At 41.0% G+C, this 22,493-nt stretch overlaps 1 protein-coding gene across 1 annotated transcript in view; it reads left to right on the top strand.

Annotated features, from left to right (window-relative positions):
• Positions 1–22,493, top strand: part of LOC108927179 (pappalysin-1-like) — an 83,158-nt gene that overhangs the window by 57,802 nt on the left and 2,863 nt on the right. The window contains exons 14-21 of the mRNA XM_018740292.2: positions 938–1,106; positions 4,187–4,370; positions 4,502–4,703; positions 6,693–6,930; positions 10,255–10,402; positions 10,510–10,625; positions 14,387–14,458; positions 18,997–19,095. Of these exons, the coding sequence (XP_018595808.2) occupies positions 938–1,106; positions 4,187–4,370; positions 4,502–4,703; positions 6,693–6,930; positions 10,255–10,402; positions 10,510–10,625; positions 14,387–14,458; positions 18,997–19,095 (1,228 nt within the window). The remainder of the gene's footprint in view (positions 1–937; positions 1,107–4,186; positions 4,371–4,501; positions 4,704–6,692; positions 6,931–10,254; positions 10,403–10,509; positions 10,626–14,386; positions 14,459–18,996; positions 19,096–22,493) is intronic.

Consider the following 22,493-nt stretch of genomic DNA (forward strand, 5'->3'; position numbering starts at 1 on the left):
CTTGAGAAGAGATATACTTTACTTGGATGGACATTTCAGTCATTTTCAGATATTATGTGCTGAAATTAAAGTTTATACAGAAAACAGTTGAACTGGCAGTGTGGGCCATGCTCATGATTGTGTGACTTTATTAATATTATTTTAAGATCACACAGATTATCTCATCTTGGGTTGTTCTGGCAAACTTTTTTTAATTGAAGTAAGTTCTCTGATAAATTCTTTTTTGATTCTCAATGATAATTCTTCTCTTTTTGCTCTGAAGGGCTGGTTTCATAGGACCTTCAGCCTATAGCTCTTCTTCACTTAACATCTGTTTCACATGCATTCAGATGTGTTATTTTTTCATGTCTCTGTACATGTTTAGTTTTTACTCCTTACTCTCAGCTTGCAAAGAACTCAGGCTTGTTAGAGCCCATCGCTGTATCCGGCCCATCAGTGTGTTCTAACGCACCCGGGTCGTATTCTGTCTCTGATCAGGTGGTATTTGAAAGCGCATTTACATCTGCATCCTTCACCATTGCTGTATGACTGGATGATACCGATCAATCAGGCCCTTCCTGGAAGACCAGCGCTGCGTCTAATTAATTTGATTTACAGGGGAACTTGTGGTGCTGACTCTAATCTCATTGTGCATTATGCTTACATTATAGTATTGTTTCCGAAGCAGCCATTTTTATTTTACACACAAAAATAAAATAACGTAGACTGATGATAAGGCAGTCATGTTGGTCTAAAAATAATAATTATAATAATAATAGTAAAATAATTATAATACTACACCACAGCTGACAATATTTTAAGATTTGGATTCACTTAGAGAATACTTGCATGGCCTGCGTTTTTAAGGGTAGTCATTCCCCACTGATGTGAATGAATTCCTGTCAGTCATTGTTAACCATATGACATGGCTAAGTGCATGTCTTCCTCTGTCATCCAGCTGTGTCCATTACTCCTGTGAGGCCATTGAGTGCCCAGAGCCATTGGTGCGCAATGCAGAGGTGACCTGCAACAGCCATGGGTACCTCAATGGGGCTCGTTGCACTATCATCTGCCGTCGTGGGTACGTGCTTCAGATCCACAGGGATGATGATATCATCAAGACCCAGGTATGACATTACCCCAACTCTTGTTGACAGCAGATGACAGGGAGCTCATTACTTCCCATCTGAGTGTTTCACACTCTTCAGTTGGTTGGCCTAAAGCCTTGAGAAGAATGCCACATTATACTGGTCTCTTAGCGCAATGTCTAAGGCCCTGGAAACCTTGCAGAAGGACCACGTGGTTTTGATGAAAGGTGATTCATTCATAAAAGAACTATTACAGTGTAGCCTGAAACAGTTTGGGCTGAAGGAATTGTTTGTGGTTTATGTCTCTTTCCTGTTCTTGCACACAACTGTGCAAATCGTCAATACGATAGTGATTAACCAAATAGATTTTGCATAGCAGTATTGGTCTTCATCTGTGAACAACCTTTTTTTTCCCATCACAGTCAGATTTTGTGGTTGCAAGTTAGCGATAGGAAAGGATATTACTGCAGAAAAGTCTGTTTTGCTTAGTCTATCTGTAGATACATCATGGATTTATTTCTGGTAATTCAGGGTTCTCGAACTACAACAGCAGAAAACGAAGAAGTAAAATACGGTGCAACACACAATCCTATCTTGATTCATTATAAGGTTACACTCTTAGCCCATCAACTATGAAGTGGTTCAGCTGGTCGTATCTTCAGAGACAATCTTTTTCTTTCTCTCATGAATGTTTGCCTTTGCTTGTCCACATAGTCCTGATACCAGTAGTTGTGTAAACGAAAGGCCACCGCACACCCTTATCTCGGGCACTTAAATCATCATATTGAGGGTTTTGTGAATTCTTCAGCAGGTTATAGGAGGGCTTTGCAGCCAGAAATGTTCATATTGCTTGCTATGTTTAACCATTATTTGAAATCTTTGTCATCATACTTGCATAAAAATGCAGGTCTAGATGGGTATGGATTCATTCATGCAGCATAACTACAGACGTGCTCCTTGGCAATCATTTCACGATCTACCTCAAGGTCCTTTGAGCCTGTTGTGAACAATAAATATGTTACATATGATAATGCCATTGGGCTGCTGTCACCCTCCCAGAGGATCAAAATTCACTCAATGTGGTTTTGTTTCGGTGAGGGACATTTAAGTTTCCGGTGAAAAAGGGAGGTGTGTTGTAAGTGTGAAGGAAAGCTCAAGTTCAGTACTGTATTCTGATTCAGTTTTTTGCGGAAGCCATAACTTGAATTCCAGAAATTTGACTGCCGTCCCAGCAAAACTGCTTGTGTGGCAGTTAGAGAATCCCAAAGCGAGTTTGATTAAGTTTTACAGAATAATACACCCTCCCAAATGTTCAAACTTGCACACTCAGGAATGGAGCTTGCTTTTCAGGGCAACCTAATAAAACTGAAACAACACACTTCTAGCTGCAGGACACATTGTACTGACATGCTACTGTACAGACAAGCCATGCTCTTGGTCAACCATTGTTCAGCTATTGATAGCCTGGGGCAGTGACTAAAAACATATATTGCTGAGAAATCGTTCAGTTGTTTTCCCTCCTTTTAGTGGGCCAGTTCATACGTGGCACATGTGGATGGAGTGAGGCATGTCCAAAGTAGGGTACAACACTTGAGGAGCAGTTTAAGTCAGTGTAATGCAGATACTGTTGTCTGACCTAATGTCCACACCTGCAGCCCAGCTGCTCCTCCTCCTCTTCCTCCTCTCAGCCCTGTTTTCCTGGACAGAGTTCAGTCCCCTGGACAGGATAACCCCATGTCATGTAATACACTTGCGACAGTTGACATATGGTATTGCTGAAAGGCGAGAATCACACTTCTGTCTGCCAAAGAGGAAACACAATAAATTTGGTCCTGTCATAATAAACACTCTTTTTCTCCTCTGTATTTCTCTTCACTTCTGGATGGCTTCCACCCACTTTAACTCCTGTAAGTTATAGCAACCATCGTTTTCATATATACGTTTTGTCAAAGGGCAGCTGAAAAAAATTGATATGAAATGGAAAATCTTTGAATGGCCCAGATACAGCTTCCTGATGTTTACTACACTTTAAATGATGATAAAATCCATCCAGAGTTACACATATCACACTACTATCACCAACAGTTCACCATGATCATGGTGTTGCAGGTGGCTGTGGCTGCAGGTGTTTACTGTGGGTATACCTGTTTGGTCATGGGTTAGTTAACATAAAACGTGAGCGCTGATACTCATGTTGTTGTCTTGACTTTGTTTTGAGTTGGATGTTCTTAGTAGTCATTTTTATGCTGTTTGTTCAATCTAATTAAAGATCATGTTAGTTCAAGAGTTGTGAAATAGTATTTAGTGTATGATCAAAAGATTTTGGGCTTCATTATTGCAAAGTATTCTTGAGCCAAATACTTAAGCCAGAGTGTTTCAGTAACATAGCAATGCATAAGCCTCTAAATACTGTTTGCTAGGCTGTTACATACCAATAAAGCAATCATGTCAACCATGCAGTCATAACTGTTACTTGGACAGAGAGTTGGTGATGATAAAATGGTGTTTTTCTGTATCTTTATCTCACAGCAGTTTCTTTCAGTGTGGAAAGAGAGCTGAAGAAAGTAAACACTTGTTTAATCAAAGACAGTCATCTCCTGCAAAGTCATTTTCAGCTGGCATTTTCAGTCACAACTGCAGTTCACAAAAAAAGCTGTTTTCAATAAAAGGCCGTTTCCTGAAATGGGGGGCGGAGGGGGGGATAAGCAGTTTGCAGCCATGTCTGGATTGCATTTTGTATTATGTGCCCTGCTCTTTGCTCAGTATTTTTCCTAAGAGGATAGAATACATTATCTGAGCATCACATTCCATAAACTTACTTCTTGTTCACCTGGTCCACCTTTTACGAGGCAGGGGGTGTTACTGAATAGTATCAGAATATAAGAAGAGGCTTTGAAAATTTTCATGTGCTGTTTATGATGATGATAATGATGATGATGATAATAATAGTGTCATATAACACTCTTCCACTGTTATCCATTTAGATAAATTAGGTATTTAAATGATGAACATAGAGAACTAGAACATGCAACACCTTGATACTTAACCTCTGTGACACCCCTAATGCCTGCAGGAGAGATGAAACTGGGCAATTTGTTTTGTGTCTTTTACCTGTACAGTCGGACTCCACTGTGACAATAACCTGTGCGGACGGCAAGTGGAACAAGCAGGCGTCCTGTGAGCCTGTGGACTGCGGCCTGCCGGACAAGTATCATGTGCACCCAGCCATTTTCAGCTTCCCTGAGGGCACAACGTATGGCAAGCAGTGCACGTTCGAGTGCAGGGATCCCGCACAGCTTGTTGGTGAGAAACTGTCGGGGAAAATGAAGGATAAATAATGCTGAAGTCAAACATAAACAGTAAAGCTGAAAAAAGATAAATACTGTTGTATGAGCTCTCTGAATAACATGTCCCACTCAACACCCCACTGGCAGGCTCCAACAACACGCTCACGTGCCTAGAGGATGGCCTGTGGTCATTCCCCGAGGCGCTGTGCCAGCTCCGCTGCCCTGCGCCTCCACCCATGCCCCACGCCACACTGCAGACCAAGCGCTGTGCTGCCAGTGACCTCAAGGTCGGCTCTCTCTGCAAGTACAAGTGTGAGCCGGGCTACCACGTCACCGGCAAGCCCAGGAGGTGCGAGGAGCATATGATCTGCAAGCTGTTTGCCTTTAAGCTTTTACACTGTTTTTAGAAAGGGTGCCAAACTGGAGTCTTGCACCGATGCCGCAGCATAGCTACTTTTTGGGTCCGGCCTTTTTAATATATTATGTCAGATATCGGTCAGTTTGAACTTACATCTGGGTTTTGTTGTCATATATGAGTTATTATTAGTTTGTATTGCATTATTATTGTATTAGTTTGAAGGGGGGCGCGGTGGTGCAGTGGGTTGGACCGGGTCCTGGTCTCCAGTGGGTCTGGGGTTCGAGTCCCGCTTGGGGTGCCTTGCGACAGACTGGCGTCCCGTCCTGGGTGTGTCCCTTCCCTTTCTGGCCTTATGCCCTGTGTTGTCGGGTAGGCTCCGTGACCCCGTATGGGACAAGCAGTTCAGAAAATGTGTGCGTGTGTGTATTAGTTTGTGAAATGAATTGACTTACAAAGCCAAGAGATGGCATGGGGGGCAGCAGGTGTAGTAGTTAGAGCTGCTGCTTCAGATCCAAAGGCTGTTGGTTCAAATCCCACCTTCTGCTGTAGAGCTCTTGATTGCTCCTTTAATTCTTCCACTAAAAATTACTGTGCTGTATAAATGAGGAAAAAGCTTTATACTTTGGAGAAAAACATCAAATAAAAATATAAATCCCCTTTTCTAAGAAAGTAATTAAAATGTGATGCACATCAGTTTATTCAGTGAAATCAGTGTAGTGCATAATCTTTCATTGTGTCTATGTTTTAGGGCTGGTAATCCAATTCTACCGAATTAAGAGTCCACCCTGTAGGAGTAGCTGGTTGTTACCATGCTATTGGAAGCTGCCTAATGTGAATCCCATTCTTTCTATAGTATTCTTGATGAAGATGCTTAGTCTCTACTGATGCAGTAAAAATTACTCAGATGTGGAAATGTGCAAGTCGCTGTAACTGTACATTACTGAACTGCAAGGCGGGCAAAGGTGCCAGCTAAATGAATAACAGCAATCTTCAGATTTAACAGCATTTGGTAGCACAGAAACTCTAGGCTCCTAACTATTACATTATATGCTTTTGCTAGATTCGCTTATAACAAGCGTAACCAAGACTTTCAACTGTGTAATTAGAGCTTGATTTTCACTTCCTGTCCCACCTCGAACCTTGCCCCTGCCCACCCTAGTCCAGCCTTTTCTCGTTGCTTAAACTCTGCCTCCCTCCTGTTTATTCTGAGTTGTAAATTGCAAATCATCTTTCTGTAAAACAAGTGATCTTTTGCGGATGTGTTTTCCTTAGCTGATAAAAGTTTACGTAGACAAAAACATGCCATTTCTAGTGGAATCTACAATCAGTTCGCTAAGCACAAACACTTGTTGCCTCAAAAATGAACATTGTGGTTTTGCAGTTAAATGATTGCCCAAACTCATAATCACTTCACCGTGGCAGTTATATACACAAAGTTTGCCATGATGCTTTGGGAGTAACACAGCTGTGACACTTGCTTACACTCCTTGGACCAACAATGCTGCGTTTATAAATGATTAAGCCTCATTCACAGTAGGGTAGTTTGCCATTTTCACAAGACCTGGCCTATTTTTTTGTACAGAATAAACATTACACATCTGTACTCCTTTATATAATGCTACCTTCTTCTTTATATTATATAGCCATGATATTTTGGCAAATTGATTTCTGTTGTTTTTGTAATGCTTGTTAACAAGTCTATAAAAAGGTGATTTAGTAATCGAAATTTGACTAATTTGTTGACTTTCTGGAATTGCTGTGTGATCCAAAAAGTACCACTATCAGTAAATGTGTACCACTCCTTGAATATATGCCGTCAGATGCAAAGAAGGGTATTTCACAGATCCAAGGACAGTTGGAACCACTTGAATGAACTCTGTTCTCTTAAGATTGGATTATTGGCTTATATCCTCAATAGTAGCACTGATAGAGCCTCCCCTCCACACCCTAACCAAATGACTACTTTCACTTTGTCTACAGGCGGTCCTTCAAGGTACAGTGCACAGAGGATGGCAGCTGGCTGGAGGGCTCATGTGAGCCAGTCACCTGTCCTCCTCCACCACCTATCTTCTATGGGGCTTACCAGTGCACCAACAACTTTCAGTTTGACAGTAACTGCTGGATTGACTGCGGCGCCAATGGCAGTGGTAGTCATAGCAGTGGCGGTAATGGCAGCGGCAGCAACGACACGGTGAGGCCAGCTGCTCCATGCCATCAGGTCTGTCCCTAGTGTTCACCCTTCTGTTTTCCTGTTCTCTCCACCAAAAGTACCCTGGTCATGACCATTGTGTCTGTATTTTAAGACACACACTTTTAGTGCTTTATTTTTTTCCCCTCCCATGTTTTCCTTTTTCTTCTTTATATGTGTTCCTTCCTCATTCTTTGGATAACAGAAAGGTGTTTTTTCCCCCTTAGTGCACAAGCTCCTTGACTGATGTTTTCTTTTGTGACCCATTAATATGATATGCAAAGGGGGGCGTGGTAGCTCGCCGGGTTTGGCCGGTGCCCACTGTGTGATGGGTCTGGGGTTTGAGCTCTGCTTGGGGTGCCTTGTGATGAACTGGTGTCCCGTCCTGGGAGTGTCCCCTCTGCCCTCGGCCTTGCACCCTGTGTTGCTAGGTAGGCTCCAGCTTGCTGTGACACTGGTTAGTTGGTAATATGATATGCATCACTGCATCCTCATCAACAGTCCTAAATGTTTATCAATGGTCGGTATTTTTTTGCTACTCTTACTGACATGATAAATGACGTTGAAGAGCAGCCTATTTTTAATGCTGCTGAGGTTGAAAGAAAGTTAAAGTCAGCTCACATGATGTATGCTAATGAAGACCCCAGGCATACAAATGTTGGGAATTCATTGATTATGTACATTTCTCACAAATCCATATCTGTTCTGACACCTGATATCCATTGTTATGGATTGATTTTCCTTTTGCTATTACCAGAGAGGCTCTGTGACTTATAACCAAAGGCTATGTGAAGTGTTATTGGAATCATATGAAATACAATTCAGGAATCAAAAGGTCATCGTTGACTTTGGGTGTTGCTTGCCGCTAAAAACAAGGGCTAAGCTGACCGAGAATGAACCACAGCCTTCAAAACCTGGGTTTGTTCTGCTCTTACTGACATAGCTTCTCACTCTGATTAACTGGGATTTCCTCTTTATTACACTGCCAGAATGAACAATGGAGAATAAACCAATAGAGATTATTGGCTTGTCCTATTCCAGCCCAGTCTGTTGCAAATTTTCAGAAACACGAATGTTGGATTGTTGTACCAGTATGGCTTTATTGGTCATGGATAATGCTGGACTGCTGTTGGTACCTTGTCCAGAAATTTTTTTGATGGGACATAACAAATACCTTGAATACAGCAGTGCTTCAGAGAGAGAGCATGAGAATTCATTGGGAAAATAAAACATGAGTCATACCATAACTGAATGGATTGCTGTAAAAGGCAAGTACTTTATTAATTAAAATGTTTTCAGTTGTGAGCTATATCCTGCGGATGCACTGGGACGCATCATCAGTAATGTGACCTGGGGTCATTGGGTGTTTCAGGTCTTTCAACATCAGACCACCTCGCCCAGATGACCCAGCCGGGATTGATGAAGCACCGATTTGCATCCCAGCAGAAACTGACCACAGATCTGCCTCTTAATCCAGAGTCACCTAGTGGCTCTTTCTGCAGCTTCAGTAGTTGATGTGATCGCCTTTCTCTTCACCTTCCCCGTGATGCCCAGCAATATTAAGGCTTTGCATAATGAGCACTTTGCAAATCACAGACAGCCTACCTCAAAAGGCACACAGTGTGTTTACCAGTCCTGCCTCTGACATTGTTCCACAAACTCCTGGTACGTTGCATGTTTCCACTTGTTGGCTTCCTCAAGGCACTCTTCTCAGGCCACTGTGAGCTCCAACATGACCGTTTGCTTGGTAGCCTCTGAAAAGATGGTCATGTCCTGGCGGAGAGTTTTAAATATAATGTTTTCTGGGAACCTCATCTGCTTGCCCAAATTCACTCTCAGCTGTCAGTTGGAAGCTGTGATTAGAAGGCCTGTCTTCACTGTAGGCTGTGGGTGGGCCTTTTGGCTGACCTTGCCAAAGGAGATAGTATTCCTTGCAGGGTGGTAATGCTTGGTGGCATTGATGACTATGGCAACATGGTCCACAACTGCATTTAGCTCTTGGTCGTGACGCCAACAGCAGTGACCTTCTCCAAGAGCTTTTGGGCAGCTGCTCAGAAGGTTTTCCAGGGATGCTCTCCTGGTGCAAAAAGGGCAGGAGGGCGATTCAGTCTTCCCTCAGACATGGAGGTTATCTGGACTTATTAAGGTGTCTTATATAGTTTGGACCAGGAAACTGGCTCGATGGAAGTCAGCCTGCCAGATGTTTGACAGGTGACTTTTTGCTGCAATGCACTCTCCCATTTTGTCCATTCTCCTTACTGCTTGAGCCCCACCATCCTTGTGGCTCTTACTTCCTCCATGCTAGTCTGTACTTCTTCTTGAATCATATGTTACCCTTATTTGCCACAGGCCTTGCCCACCTGGGTCTTTTGCAAGAGGCCTAAACCTGTTTTCACCATGCCCACCAATACCTTCCATTTCAGGTGTGACTCCACTACCTCCAGCTCATTCGCTACCTTCCATCTCCAGCCTGTTTGTACCTCAATGCCAGCTACAGCAATATAGGGGTCCATAGATTCTCTGTACTGGAGTGCTTCTCCTGTGCATGCCATTATGAACTCTTCCTGAAGACCTCGAAATGGGAATTGCAGGATGTTACTCCTCCTGTACAGGGCCACACTACTGAGACTGTGAGGCAAGTCAAGCCACCTGTGGAGGTAGCTGCTGATCATCCTTTCCAGAGACTCAACTGTTGTTATGGAGACTGTATATATTAACAGAGGCTACAAGAGTCTAGGCAAGATGGTGTGTTGATAAATCCAGGTCTTTAAATTACCAGACAAACCTGAGTTGTCTACCTTGGTAAGTCAGGCCTCAAGGTCTCCAGTGGTTCTCTGGGTGGCAGTAGTGTCTGTGCAGCTACAGTCAAAAAACTTTCCAAGACTCTTGACTGGTTGTTCTGTGATGGATGGGATGGTTGCTTGGAAAATGGAACTTATCTACCACTTTTCCCTTCTTCAGCATAAAAAAACCTTGATTTTGCTGGTTTAAAGCTTACCCTTGCCCACATAATGAGTTTCTCTAGACCTTGAAGGATTCATCTGCTGCCAGGCACAAATGTTGTAGTTACTGTGAGATCATCCATCAATGCTCTTATGGGGGGCTGGCCCCCCCCAGTCTTTGTCAAGGGGCCTCTGCATTCTACTTCTGCTGATTTTTGAGATTTCATTAACACCATAAACAAATGTATTTCTTGATATTTTTTTTAACTAAAAATGCTAAGTATTACAAATAATGAACAGTTGTCTGACTTATTGCCACTAAAACAATTAAAAATGTATAGAGGTCCATAGCTATACAGTGCGTGATAGTGTTTAATGTACTATAGTTTTCTCTTTTTCCATTTTGTTTCAGAACCCAAACAACAATGTGATTAGATGCAAGAAAGATGGGAATTGGACCGGGTCCTTCAAGCTCTGCCCTCATATTAAGGGACAGTGCTCCCTTCCTCAGAACCTAAACCCTAACGTCCGGCTGAACTGTAAGAAAGGCCACGGAATAGGTTTGTATCTATGTGGCATTGGTTGTGAAGCCTACGAACTAAACTGATGATGAACTGACTATGTATAATGTCTAATGACATCCTGTTTATTTGTCTTTTCCCCCTAGGTGAAGAGTGTGAGTTGACATGCAAAGACATGAACAGCAATGTGGTTCTCCTTCATAGCAACGTAACCGCCGACATTGCCATGAAACAGTACTGGATGAACCCACCCAAAGTGAAGGTTAGTTTTCCATCACATTTCGTGAGCCATGATCACTTTCTATGAAACATGAAATGTGTATGCCACATAAATGGTCAAATGATACCAATTTTGCTATACAGCTCATGAATGAGAGTTTCATCCTTTTGATAGAGTTTGTTTACCATCCTCATGATTTTTCTGTTTTGCCAACTGACCTGGGACCCAAGTCAGTGCAGTTATGCCATATATTTTGGCAAAGGAGGTCAGGTATATGATCTGTGTCTAATATCTATAACCTTAGGTCAGCAGGAAAGACACTGCTTTACAAGCTCCATTTCCCTACCTGTATAAACGAGAAGTACCCTAATTTCAAATGATTTTGTACTGCTCAGGAAGCCATTTAAAGGTGTTTGAAGGGTGTGGAGAGGAGTAGATAAAAGGTACGATGCATAACTATCCATGTCACAATCAATTACACTTTATTACAAGCACAGCCTGATATGGCTCTGCCGTCATAATTATCCCACTTTACAAAAACAAGAAAGAAAATTACTGTAATCTTTGAAGTCATCTGAACCACAATGTCGAAAGGGCCAAGTCATAAAAGTTAATAAACAACGCTTTCACTGTAATTACTGTAATTCTGGAAATAACCCTCTTGCAGGCACTACTAATGCCTATTGATTTAGGTAGACCTGTCAAAAACATTTTTTTATTGCTGCACTAACTACATTTTTTTTGGAATAGCAGACTATAGACCACTTGTTTACGTAGAACACAGGGAGCCAGAGGGTACATTTCAGACCTCACAGAGTCAGCAATCCCTGCTTGAATATAAATAAATAAATACGTAAATTAGCAATCTGATCCATGGTTTCTTTTCAACGGTAACTGGAGTCCAGAGACTGGAAAGGGGAAAGCGAGGAAAAATAGAGACCAAATCAATGAGGTTAAAATGTCCCACAGGGTTGCCTTGGGTGAAATCAATAAGAGTTTCTGTTCGTTCAGCAGCCTGCACTTTGTCCACCATGTTAATTGATGCACGTGAAGTCGAAAGCACCTGTTCCACACTTTGACAAGGACAGCTATCCCTTGTAAGAAAAGTTTTACAGACAAATGCTGCTGAAGAGACTCCCTGCCGCCACTGTGCACGCTAATGTTAACACTGTCACCAGCAAGGCCATAGTTACCCCAGTGATGCCAACATCACTGCCTCATAGACTGGCACAAGGGCCTTCAAGGGCAATATAGGTACCCACCTATGATACTGTGGCCACAGAAGGTAGGCTTGCAGTCAGTGCCACAAGCATGACCGCCACCGAGGAGCTTGCAACACACTGTTACATTCTCGCCCTTTTATGAACAGACCATGCTGACTTTTGTATCAGAATCAGAATAAGTTTTATTGGTCAAGTGTTCTGACACACACAAGGCATTTGCTTTGGTTCTAGATGCTTCCAGTATTTACAGACAATAAACAGTATCACAACATGGTTGGAGAACAGGGACTAATGGCTACTAACACCTTTTCCATAGTGTGTCTTGTCTGCCTTATATATGGCCGAAGAGATGTAGTTCACAAGTCAACAAACATATTAGGAACTGATCGATTGCATTGGGTTTTGAGGGGGCAGCCGAACCGATTAGCGTGACTTTCTGCGACTTCGCTTGCTGCTCCAATTACATGAAGTTCTCCTCAGACGCTCCTTAATTTTCATGGGAGATCTGGCCTAACCCTTGCTTTATTTTTTATTTATTTATTTATTTTCCACATCGATTTGCTGATGCAGCTGTAATGTGAAATACCTTACCTCGCAGCAGATATAACGGCGTGTATGCTAGAGACACCTGAGCTGCGAAAGTATCCTAGAGGTCAGCCAGCCCTTCGCCACTTCTACAGGGCTCCTTTTTCCAAGATGGCAGGTTTTTCTGTGGTGGCTGTGTTTGTACCCCTCTGCTTGTCAGAGAAACAACTGCACAGTATCCTTCCGCTTTATGTTAGTTCTTTTCAACATGTATTTCAAAAGTGCCTTCTGGTTGTGGTTCACATTTCCAAAACAATTTCAGTGATAAGTAGTAGGTGATCAACATAAAGAGAATAGACTACCTATTGAACCACATGCAGCAAATATAAATAGAGATAGACTACCTTTTGAATCACGTAAACTAAATATAAACAGGATAGACTGCTTATTGAATCACATACACTAAATATAAAGAGGATAGACTACTTATTGAATCACATACACTGAATATAGAAAGGATAGACTACTTATTGAATCACATACACTGAATATAGAGAGGATAGACTACTTATTGAATCACATGTATGGAAAAAGGAGAGACTACCTGTTGAATCACATGTACTGAATATAAAGAGATCAGACAACATATTGAGTCATAACATTAAGAGGACAGACTACATACTATAGAATCCTTTCATATTTTTTTCAGCTGAGGTTGTCCATTCCCCACGGCCATTACCATTTTCATTACCTTAAAACAAGATCCCTTGTTCAAATAAGTGCACCTTGGGTCAGGCAGTTCAGCATACTTGCAGGAAGCTCAGAGACAAATTTCAGTGCACGGATTGAATCAACTTAATTATTCTGGTTTTGCTCTTATATTTTGTGGAAAAAAATGGCAATGCAAAATTAATACTTTAATGAAACATTGTCCACACAGAAATTAAAAAAAAATAATAATAAAGTAAAGTCCCCCAAGAGCTCCCCTTTTTCCTTCAGAAGTGGCTTACGCATGTACACATGCCATGTATTAAAAAGTACAATTTCAGATCCACTTCTTTCTGGATTTCCTAAAACGCCCATAAATTTTCACAGCGCCGTCTATTACAATCTCCTTTGTATTTTCTGTCAGTTCTATAGGCAGCTACCTGTGTAGTAAGTGCCCTTAAAAACAGTGAAATCAGCAATTGTGTGTGTATAAATGCCTGTTGTGAAAAGCACTTTTTTACTGTGAGTTGTACTTCACTTCAGAGAAATGCTAAATGGAGAAATGTAAAAGTAAAGAAAAAGAATGTTATATTCTCATTTATATCTATTCCTGTGAATCTCTAAAAATGTAGTGATTACAATGCCATTACAAAATGTAGCGTATAAATGTACAAGCACACTATGAAAATACACAGGAAAAAGTGAAACCAAGTATTTTCATTAAGAAATTACAACAATGGCAGACATAGCGGCACTATTTCAATATTTACTTGCACTGAATAACTGTTTCATGAAATCCCGACAGGAGTGTGACATGGAATTCATTCTTACCTACATAATTCAAGCCCAGATTATGCTCATGACTGGTATGTTCAAGACAAAGCCTTTTTGTTCCAGGAGTTTAAAAACATTATTTATCTATTTCAAGTTCTCCAGAAAATGTTTTTGAATAAAACTGAGTCCTCTAAAGTTACTTTTGAATCTAATTTATTTTGTTTTCGTACCTTTTTGAATCTGCAAAGGGACCCATTGGCAGAGGAAGACATTGGCAAGCTGGCAATCTAAATTTTTTGCTGAACGTGCCTTTCATCATAGCCCACCTTCTCAGCTGACCTCTGTTCATGTGACCTTGTTTACCTTTATGAAGTGAGCAGCAGGTGGCAACAGGAGAAGTGGTTTCCCAGCTACATCTGGAAACACCCCCACAAACCCCCAATATGGGCTACCTCATGCATCTTACTTTAACAAAAACACAAGTGCGTGTGTGCGTGTCTGTGCATGTATGTGTGAATTCTATTCCTGTTTTGCTAAGCCCTATTTGTTTGGTTTCCTCTCTTTTGCACACAGAGCATTGTATGTACCATGGGACTACGGTGGTATCCTCACCCGGAGGACCTTCACTGCATCAAAGGCTGTGAGGTGAGGTCTTTCATGCGGTGCAGTAGTGCCTTCCGGGAGAATGAAGCAAAAACAATATTAGCTCTGTAATTACCTGGGGAAGAAGTAAACACACCTCCATCGGTCAAAGGGCATTACTGTTTCCTCTTTTTTGTACTCTGGCCTTCAGAGGTTCCTCTCATGGGTGTATCCCTTGGCCTCTTGTCTTCCAGGGGGCATGCGGATGAAACCTTCTTGACTTAGTGTTTATGTAGTGCTCCTGCTTTGCGTTTACCCTGCCTTAGTAAATAGTACAGTGTTATACTGGGGTCAGAGCCTTAAATATATTCAGCTCCTGGGCCCTAGTGGATCTGTGCTGTCCAGGGCTGTACTAAACTGGTAACACCTGTAGCACTGCTCAAGTCTGCTGACAGAGAAAAGCGTGCCGTATCCCTGCTTGGAAACCTGTAGAAGGGTTTGCGGGAGCCAAATTTAAGTTTAATAGGTCTTCTGTTTCTGTAATAAATACGGGGCCTCCCTAATCCTCCGAGCTTGAGCAAGTCAGTTTTTCCAGGGCAACAGAGGCATAGAAAACACAGGCTATAATAAATTTACCTCTGAACTGTATATATGTTCGTGTGTGGGGGGATGTTTCAAAATACTCCGTGTAACAGCATGTACATGTGTAAGCCCTCGAACATACAGGTTTAAATATATTGGTATCCACTGATAAGCACACTGGCACTGTATTATATACACACGAAGACTTCTAGAAAAATGCTTTATATTTTTTATTTGAAATGTTTTTCTGCTTTGTTCTTTTTTTCCAAAATTTTCCAAGTGAAAATTGCATGAACTAACACAAAATGTAAGCTACGTTAAAAAGTCTGGAATCAGTCAGAAATGTTCATGCATTTAAAAGAACTGATACTTTTTTTAATGAAGGTATTTTTAAATTGATTAAAAACTATAGTCAAGACGTCATTAATGTAACAAATGGCTATTGAAATGACTGCTTGAATTGACAGATAAATAATTTATTATGTACATATGACTGCTAAGCCCTATTGTCAGCAACCATTACTCAAGTTTCCTAATAGTAAACTCTATGGTAATAGTCCTAATGGTAGAGAAACCTTTGTAATTGTGTTGCCGCAGCTGAAACCTGTGATTTTGTTCAAGAAAGCAAGTACTTTCCTTACAAAGTCCTGGGATTCCTAAAGTTCATTTCTGGGTTCAAAAATTACCAAAATGGAAAAGCTTTCTCGAGAAACACGTCATTCCATTGTTGTTTTGTGAAATGAAGATTATTCCATATGTCAGATTGCTAAGAAACTGAAGATTTCATACAAAGGTGTCCATTATTGTCTTGAGAAAAGACAGCAAAGCAGATCTAAGCAGGATAGAAAAGAAGGCCCAGATGCACAACTGCACAAGAGGATAAGTACGGCAGAGTCTGTAGTTTGCTAAACAGACGCCTTACAGGTCCTCAGCTGGCTGCTTCCTTAAATAGTACATGCCAAATGCCAGCGTCATCTGCAATGAAAAAAAAAAAAAACTCCTGAATGCTGGCCTTAGAGTGAGAGTTTCAAAGAAAAAACTATGCCTGAAACTGAAAAGTACAAACCCCATTTCTGGAAAAGTTAGGATATTTTCTAAAATGCAATAAAATCAAAAATCTGCAATTTGTAAATTCTCTCGAACCTTTATTTAACTAACAAAAGTACAAAGAAATTACTTTTAATGTTTTGGCTGACCAACTTGATTGTATTTTGTAAATATAAGCAAATTTAGAATTTGATGCCTTCAACACACTCAAAAAAAGGTGGGACAGAGGCAAAATAGGAGTGAAAGTTTATAGAATATTCAAGTAACACCATTTTCGAAGATTCCGCAATAAGCAGGTGAATTGATAACTGGTGAGGGTATCATGATTGGGTCTGAAAGCAGCATCCACCAAAGACACAATCTTTGCAGAGAAGGATGGGTCGAGGCCCACCACTTTGTGCCAAACTTTTTGAGAGAATTGTCAATCAGTTCAAAAAGAACATTTCTCAATGCAGGATTGCAAAGAATTTAGGTCTTTCACCATCTGCAGTACATAACATTCATGTAACTGTGAAAAGATTCATGGAATCCGAAGAAATCTCAGTGTATAAAGGGCAAGGCCGGAAACCACTAATGAATGTGCGTGACCTTCGAGCCCTTAGATGGCATTGCATAAGAAACCGTCATGCTACTGTGATAAATATAGCCACATGGGCTCGGGAGCACTTCAGCAAACCATTGTCACTTAACATAGTCCGCTGCTGCATTCAGAAATGCAACCTGAAATGCTATTATACAAGAAGGAAGCCATACATCAGTTCTATGCAGAAACGTTGCCGAGATCTCTGGGCCTGAGCTTATCTCAGATGGACTGAAAGGTCGAGGAAACATGTGCTGTGGTCAGATGAGTCCATGTTTCAGCTTGTTTTCGGGAAAAAAATGGATGTTGAGTTCTCCGTGCCAAAGACAAAAAGAACCGTCCAGACTGTTAGCAGTGAAAGGTGCAAAAGCCAGCATCTGTGATGGTATGGGGGTCCATCAGTGTCCATGGCATGGATGACTTGCATATGTGTAAAGGTACCATTTACGCAGAGGCGTTTATTGAGATTTTAGAGAGACATATGCTGCCATCAAGGCAACGTCTTTTCCCGGGGAGTCAATGGTTATTTCAGCAAGACAATACCAGGCCTCATTCTGGACGTGCTACAATAGGGTAGCTTTGTAGACACAGAGTGCATGTGCTTGACTGGCCTGCCAGCAGTGCAAATCTGTCTCCTATTGGAAATGTATGGCACATCGCAAAGAAAGAGAATCAGACAATGACAACCATGGACTGTTGAGCAACTGAAGTCTTGTATCAAGCAAGAATGGGCAAAAATTCCACTTGCAAAACTGCAACAATTAGTATCCTCAGTTCCCAAATGATTAAAAAGTGTATTTTAAAAGAAAGGTGATGTAACAGAGTGGTAAACATTCCTCTGTCCCAACTTTTTGTGAATGTGTTGAAGGCATCAAATTCTGAATTTGTTTATATATACAAAATACAATTAACTTGGTCAGTGAAAACATTGAAAATCTTTTCTTTATATTTTTGTCACTTAAATAAAGGTTCAAGAGAATTAACAAATCGCAAATTCTTGTTTTTATTGCATTTTAGAAAATATCTCAACTTTTCTGGAAATGGGGTTTGTAGAAACAAAAGGTTGAGATAGACAAATGAACACAGACTGTAGACGATAGATAGTTGGAAAAGAGTATTATAAATGGATGAGTCTAAATTTGAAGTATCTGGATCAAGGAGGAGAACATATGAGAGATGTAGAGCAAATGAAATGATGCTGGAAGAGGGCTTGATGCCTTCTGTCAAGCATGGCAGAGGAAATGTAATGGTATGGGGTTGCTTTGGTGCTGGAAAGGTGTGAGATTTACACAGAGTGTGCAGAGTAATGAACCAGAAAGGTTACCACTATTTCACAGTGTCCTGCCGTTCCTTGCGGTTAGCGCTTGACTGATGCTTGGATTTCAACATGCAGCAGCCAAATGAAAAATGATCCAAAGCATAATTCTAAGACATGCAAAACCTATTTTGCGAAGAAACGGGAAACTAGAGTACTATATTTGATGGACTGGCCTGCACATTGGAGGACTCTTTGATGAATGTAAAGTATGATGTATAGAACAATTACTCTCTTGTTATCTCTTTGAATAAAAGTATTAATTTCTATCAAAAACATGAAAATTTTGGGGTAACTCCAAACTTTTGAACACTGATGTATCTGACAAGGCTCTACTGGGTGGTGTTTATTGTACTTTACAGACCATGTATTTTGTCTGTTGGTTGTACCTTTTCATGAAATTAATAACAGTAACAGTCAAAGAGTAATTTCCATATTGACAAAATTAGTATCTTAAGTTAAAATTAAACCACAGTCTGGATCTGAATGTCTGAATTACACAGTGTGTACTATTTCTACTCTTGCACCTCAACTTACAAATTCAACAAGGATTGGAAGCCTGTTGGTGACTCATTTTGTCTGTAATTTCAAAGTCAATTTTACCATGAAGTCACAGTCAATAAAAACTTAATATACACTTCCCTTAATTTGTTTATGGGCTATGTTATGTAAAATCCTAGATACAGCAATAAGAAATCAAAAAAAAATTTGTAGGACTTTTCATTAAATGTTTTTTTTAAGTTCAAGGTAAATTAAAATTGAAACCAAAAGCTAAAGTTTAAAATGATTGAAAATAAAGATATCTCCAGAAACTTTTATTCAGTGCAAGCTGTTGATTGATTCATCCCTTAAGCATATACAATGTTAGCCATCTTTTTACTGATCACTGACTTTCACATACACCAGACATAGGCTGTAAATATTGTATCTGAAGTGGTTCTACACTGTTATTCTGTTTGGATGTGTTTTACTGATCTTCATGAGCCACAAGCATAAGTACAGGTCGCTTTTGTGCTGCAACAAACAGCATTATGCCACTCATATGTATTTCAGTCCTATATCTTATATCTTCTGCAGCCTTTCATGGGTGACAACTATTGTGATGCCATCAACAACAGAGCCTTCTGCAACTATGATGGAGGAGACTGCTGCCAATCCACAGTGAAGACCAAAAAGGTCAGCCACTTTTGGTCTCTCCTGGGGTTTCCGGTGGGGGAGGGGGGGGTTCACAGGCAGGAGCACTCTGACTGACTGAATGCATTGGGCCAAACAGCTATGATGCTGTTATTTCAGAAGAAGACATGTAATGCAGTATTTTTTTTGTTTGGCCCACACTACACAGACAGTTCTTTTTGTATCTCCTGGATATGTATTCAGATTAACAGATTTTAAGTGCTACTTTGTTGGGATTTGAGGCTGCAACAAGTCCAGTTACCTAACCTTCTGTCACCTCCATACTGTACATGCTGTTCACATGCTATGAAAATTTCTTAAATTTTTTTAAGTTATGTAATATTGTGTACTTTCGGAACCTGCTGTTTAAGTGAGGACTTAATTCATTTATACTGAGAGGTCTTTTATTTTCATTTTTATTTTATTTCATTTTTTTACTTATAGGGTGGTTGAATAATCCTGGGGCCAGGGTGATTGGACACAAGCTACCTTTGTGAGGACCTGTTTTATGTTTATGGAATAATCTTGGGAAACAGAGGAGTTTAACATATATTGACAGAATGATTGATTTAACCCTTTCTTTCTTTACAAAATTATATTTCAATCACTGTCTCAAAGGGGCTTCTGAAGGCCATAAATTGATTGATTGGTTTGGATTTTTATCCTATCAAGAAGACTGGGGCTTTTCTAAGAAGGGTGACCTTTAATCACGTTCATTTTATGATGGATGTTTGGCCATATCCACAAAACCTTTCAGTCCTCCTTTCAAGGCTTCTCAGCAGCAGGAAGCTCCTGCATTTTGGTTGATGGACAAGAGGATAGCCATGCAAGCTTCGGTAGATAATTGACTAATGTTCTTGTCTCAAACGGGCATGCATTTTTTGCAATGTGTACTACATTTTTTTCTGGTGCTGAGTGTAGGGCAATTTCTCTGGCTAGCATCACAGACCTTCAATATTTCTATAAATGGAATGCCACTGGAGAATGTCATTGCCATAGAAACACATCAGGCAATGTAATCAAACTCTTCCAATATGAAGGTAACTGTCATGGCTGACAGACTGGCTACCCAGTGCTGTTTGGTCACTTGATAATGTGTTTAATATTCTAAGATAGCTAGCATTAGTCCACTAGGTCAAAGCACACCAGCAAGGAGCTTTTAATCACTGCTGGGATCCATACTAGAGAACTGGTGGTGGATGCTATCTATGTGATATGGAAGTAAAGAGCCGTGCAAGAAAAAAACCACATCAAGCTAAGGACATAACAAAAATTCCAATACCTGCAGAGAAACAATGTTTGGGAGGACTGTTGATGCATGTCTTGCTCTTGCCTATCCTGTTCTGTTTTCCTTCCTCTTGAAAGCTCTAGGACATGTTAGTACCCCCCACATAAGTTACATTTATACACGTTTATGCTCTCACACAGTTCATGGCAATGCGGCATCTAGTTGGCAAGATGATAATGGACAGGGAGAAGAGGGTGCTGAAAGCAATACTCTGTTATGTCCCTGGTTTCTGATTCTGTACTCTGTAATTACACTTCGTGTCCCTCCCACCCCCGTCTACTTGGCTCTACTGGAGGGGTGGGGATGGAAGTAGGGGGTTAGGATTCTCCCTTTGCCCAGGTAGGTGGCCCACCCCTCTACTCCTGTCTCCAATTATCCTCCACTTGCTTTATAGCCAGGAAATTGCTCTCGGCATCTGCCAGCACATTCTCTCCTCCTGGCAGCTCATTGCCCGAACTCCCCTCAAAACTCCTCCGGCCTCCCTGTTTCTCATTCCCTTTCTCTCTGTGCATGTTGTCTATTGTCTGCCCTTTTCCACGCCCCGTGTTCACACCGACTGCCATTTATCTGGATTGGCCAGAAACACTGAACAAACCCCAGCTAGGGCCAGTCCTTTCATGAATGAAATTTTGGAGCAAAAAAGAGAATGAGATGTTTGTTCCAACATGAAAGGGAAAAAAATGTGACTACTGCTGCTGGTGGTCCACATACATACTGTAACAAGTTCTACCAAAAAGGAGCTGGATGAAATCAAAGTTTAGGTGCTTTCCGTCTCTAGTCTAGTGAGTTTCCAAGTCGAGCCAATTGCAGAAGACTCCACTAGCAGTGGCTTAAACTCACCGTGCCTCTGCTCTGCAGATGTCTAAGCTTTGGACCAGCATTATGAACCACACTGACTGATGGATAGCAGCAGGCAAGAAAAAAGACTTTATGTTTTGTCCATGAAACAAAGAAGCAGAAAACCCAAAAGAAAGCACTGAACCGTACATCGAGTGCCAGAGTTTGAAGTAAATGTTAACGTGATGATGATGGCATGGTTCCTCCACAGAATGCAGTCTGTGGACTGTTGATTTATTGGAAGTGACAGATTTTTTCAGTGTGAAAATCTGCAAACAGGGTGTTCCTCTTTTGGATTTTGATGGAATTAGACCATTAGGTGTGCAAGCATGCTAACATGATCCCCTTAGCACCAGCTGTTGCTCAACTGCCCCTGAGACATTTGGCCACTGCTAAACCCTTCATATCACAGATGTCATAGATCTGAATTCTTCATTATTAGAACTACTGAGTTTCAGATACATCTTAGTGGCTGACCAAGTGAGATCTTGTACTATCTGTAAACAGACAGGCAGCTCGTAGACAGGTAGCTTTTAGGCTCCCGGAGTATGTACACCTGCCTCCTGCCTCTTGGCATTTGACACCATGAAACCCCCAATGAATAATAGAATAGAAATGATTTTCCAGGCAGAGTTGCACTGAAGTCCCAGTGTGAGAAAATGCATGTTACTGAATGTGGTTTAGGTAAGTGGATCAAGATACAGATCTAAGATTTAATCTGTGTGCTGATCTTAAATGCAGCCTTTAAATAAAAGTTTACAGTATTCATGCTTTTACACTCTTTTTAAATGTCAGTGTTGGGTATTTTTTGGGTTTATATAAAAAGTGCAGGGGACAGTCTGAAGCCCCTTGCATGCCTAAACACCCACTACGTTATCATTCTCTCCGCCCGGACATTTTGGTGAAAAACCAGCAACCTCTTCTTTTTTTTTTTTTTTACCATGACCTTTCCTTTCTTCTGTTTCTTGGAATAAAGAACAAAGAGAAATGACACTGGTTAAAGATTCTGATGAAATGCATCCTAGACGTGGTAACCTGAAAAACCTGGGCCTCATCTTTTTCATTTCCTGATTGCTTTGCTTTGCCTGTGTGCTTGAGAGGAAAGGAGGAACTCTCTCTCTCTCTCTCTCTCTCTCTCTCTCTCTCTCTCTCTCACACACACACACACACACACACATTCGAATCTACTGCAAAAATGCGACACTGTGCTATAGTCTGAATCTATGTAGCTCGAGTCTATGAAAGAAACATTTAAATAATTATTAGCTGATATCAC

The sequence above is a fragment of the Scleropages formosus genome, chromosome 6 (genome assembly GCF_900964775.1).
Source record: "Scleropages formosus chromosome 6, fSclFor1.1, whole genome shotgun sequence".
NCBI classification, from domain to species: Eukaryota; Metazoa; Chordata; class Actinopteri; order Osteoglossiformes; family Osteoglossidae; genus Scleropages; species Scleropages formosus.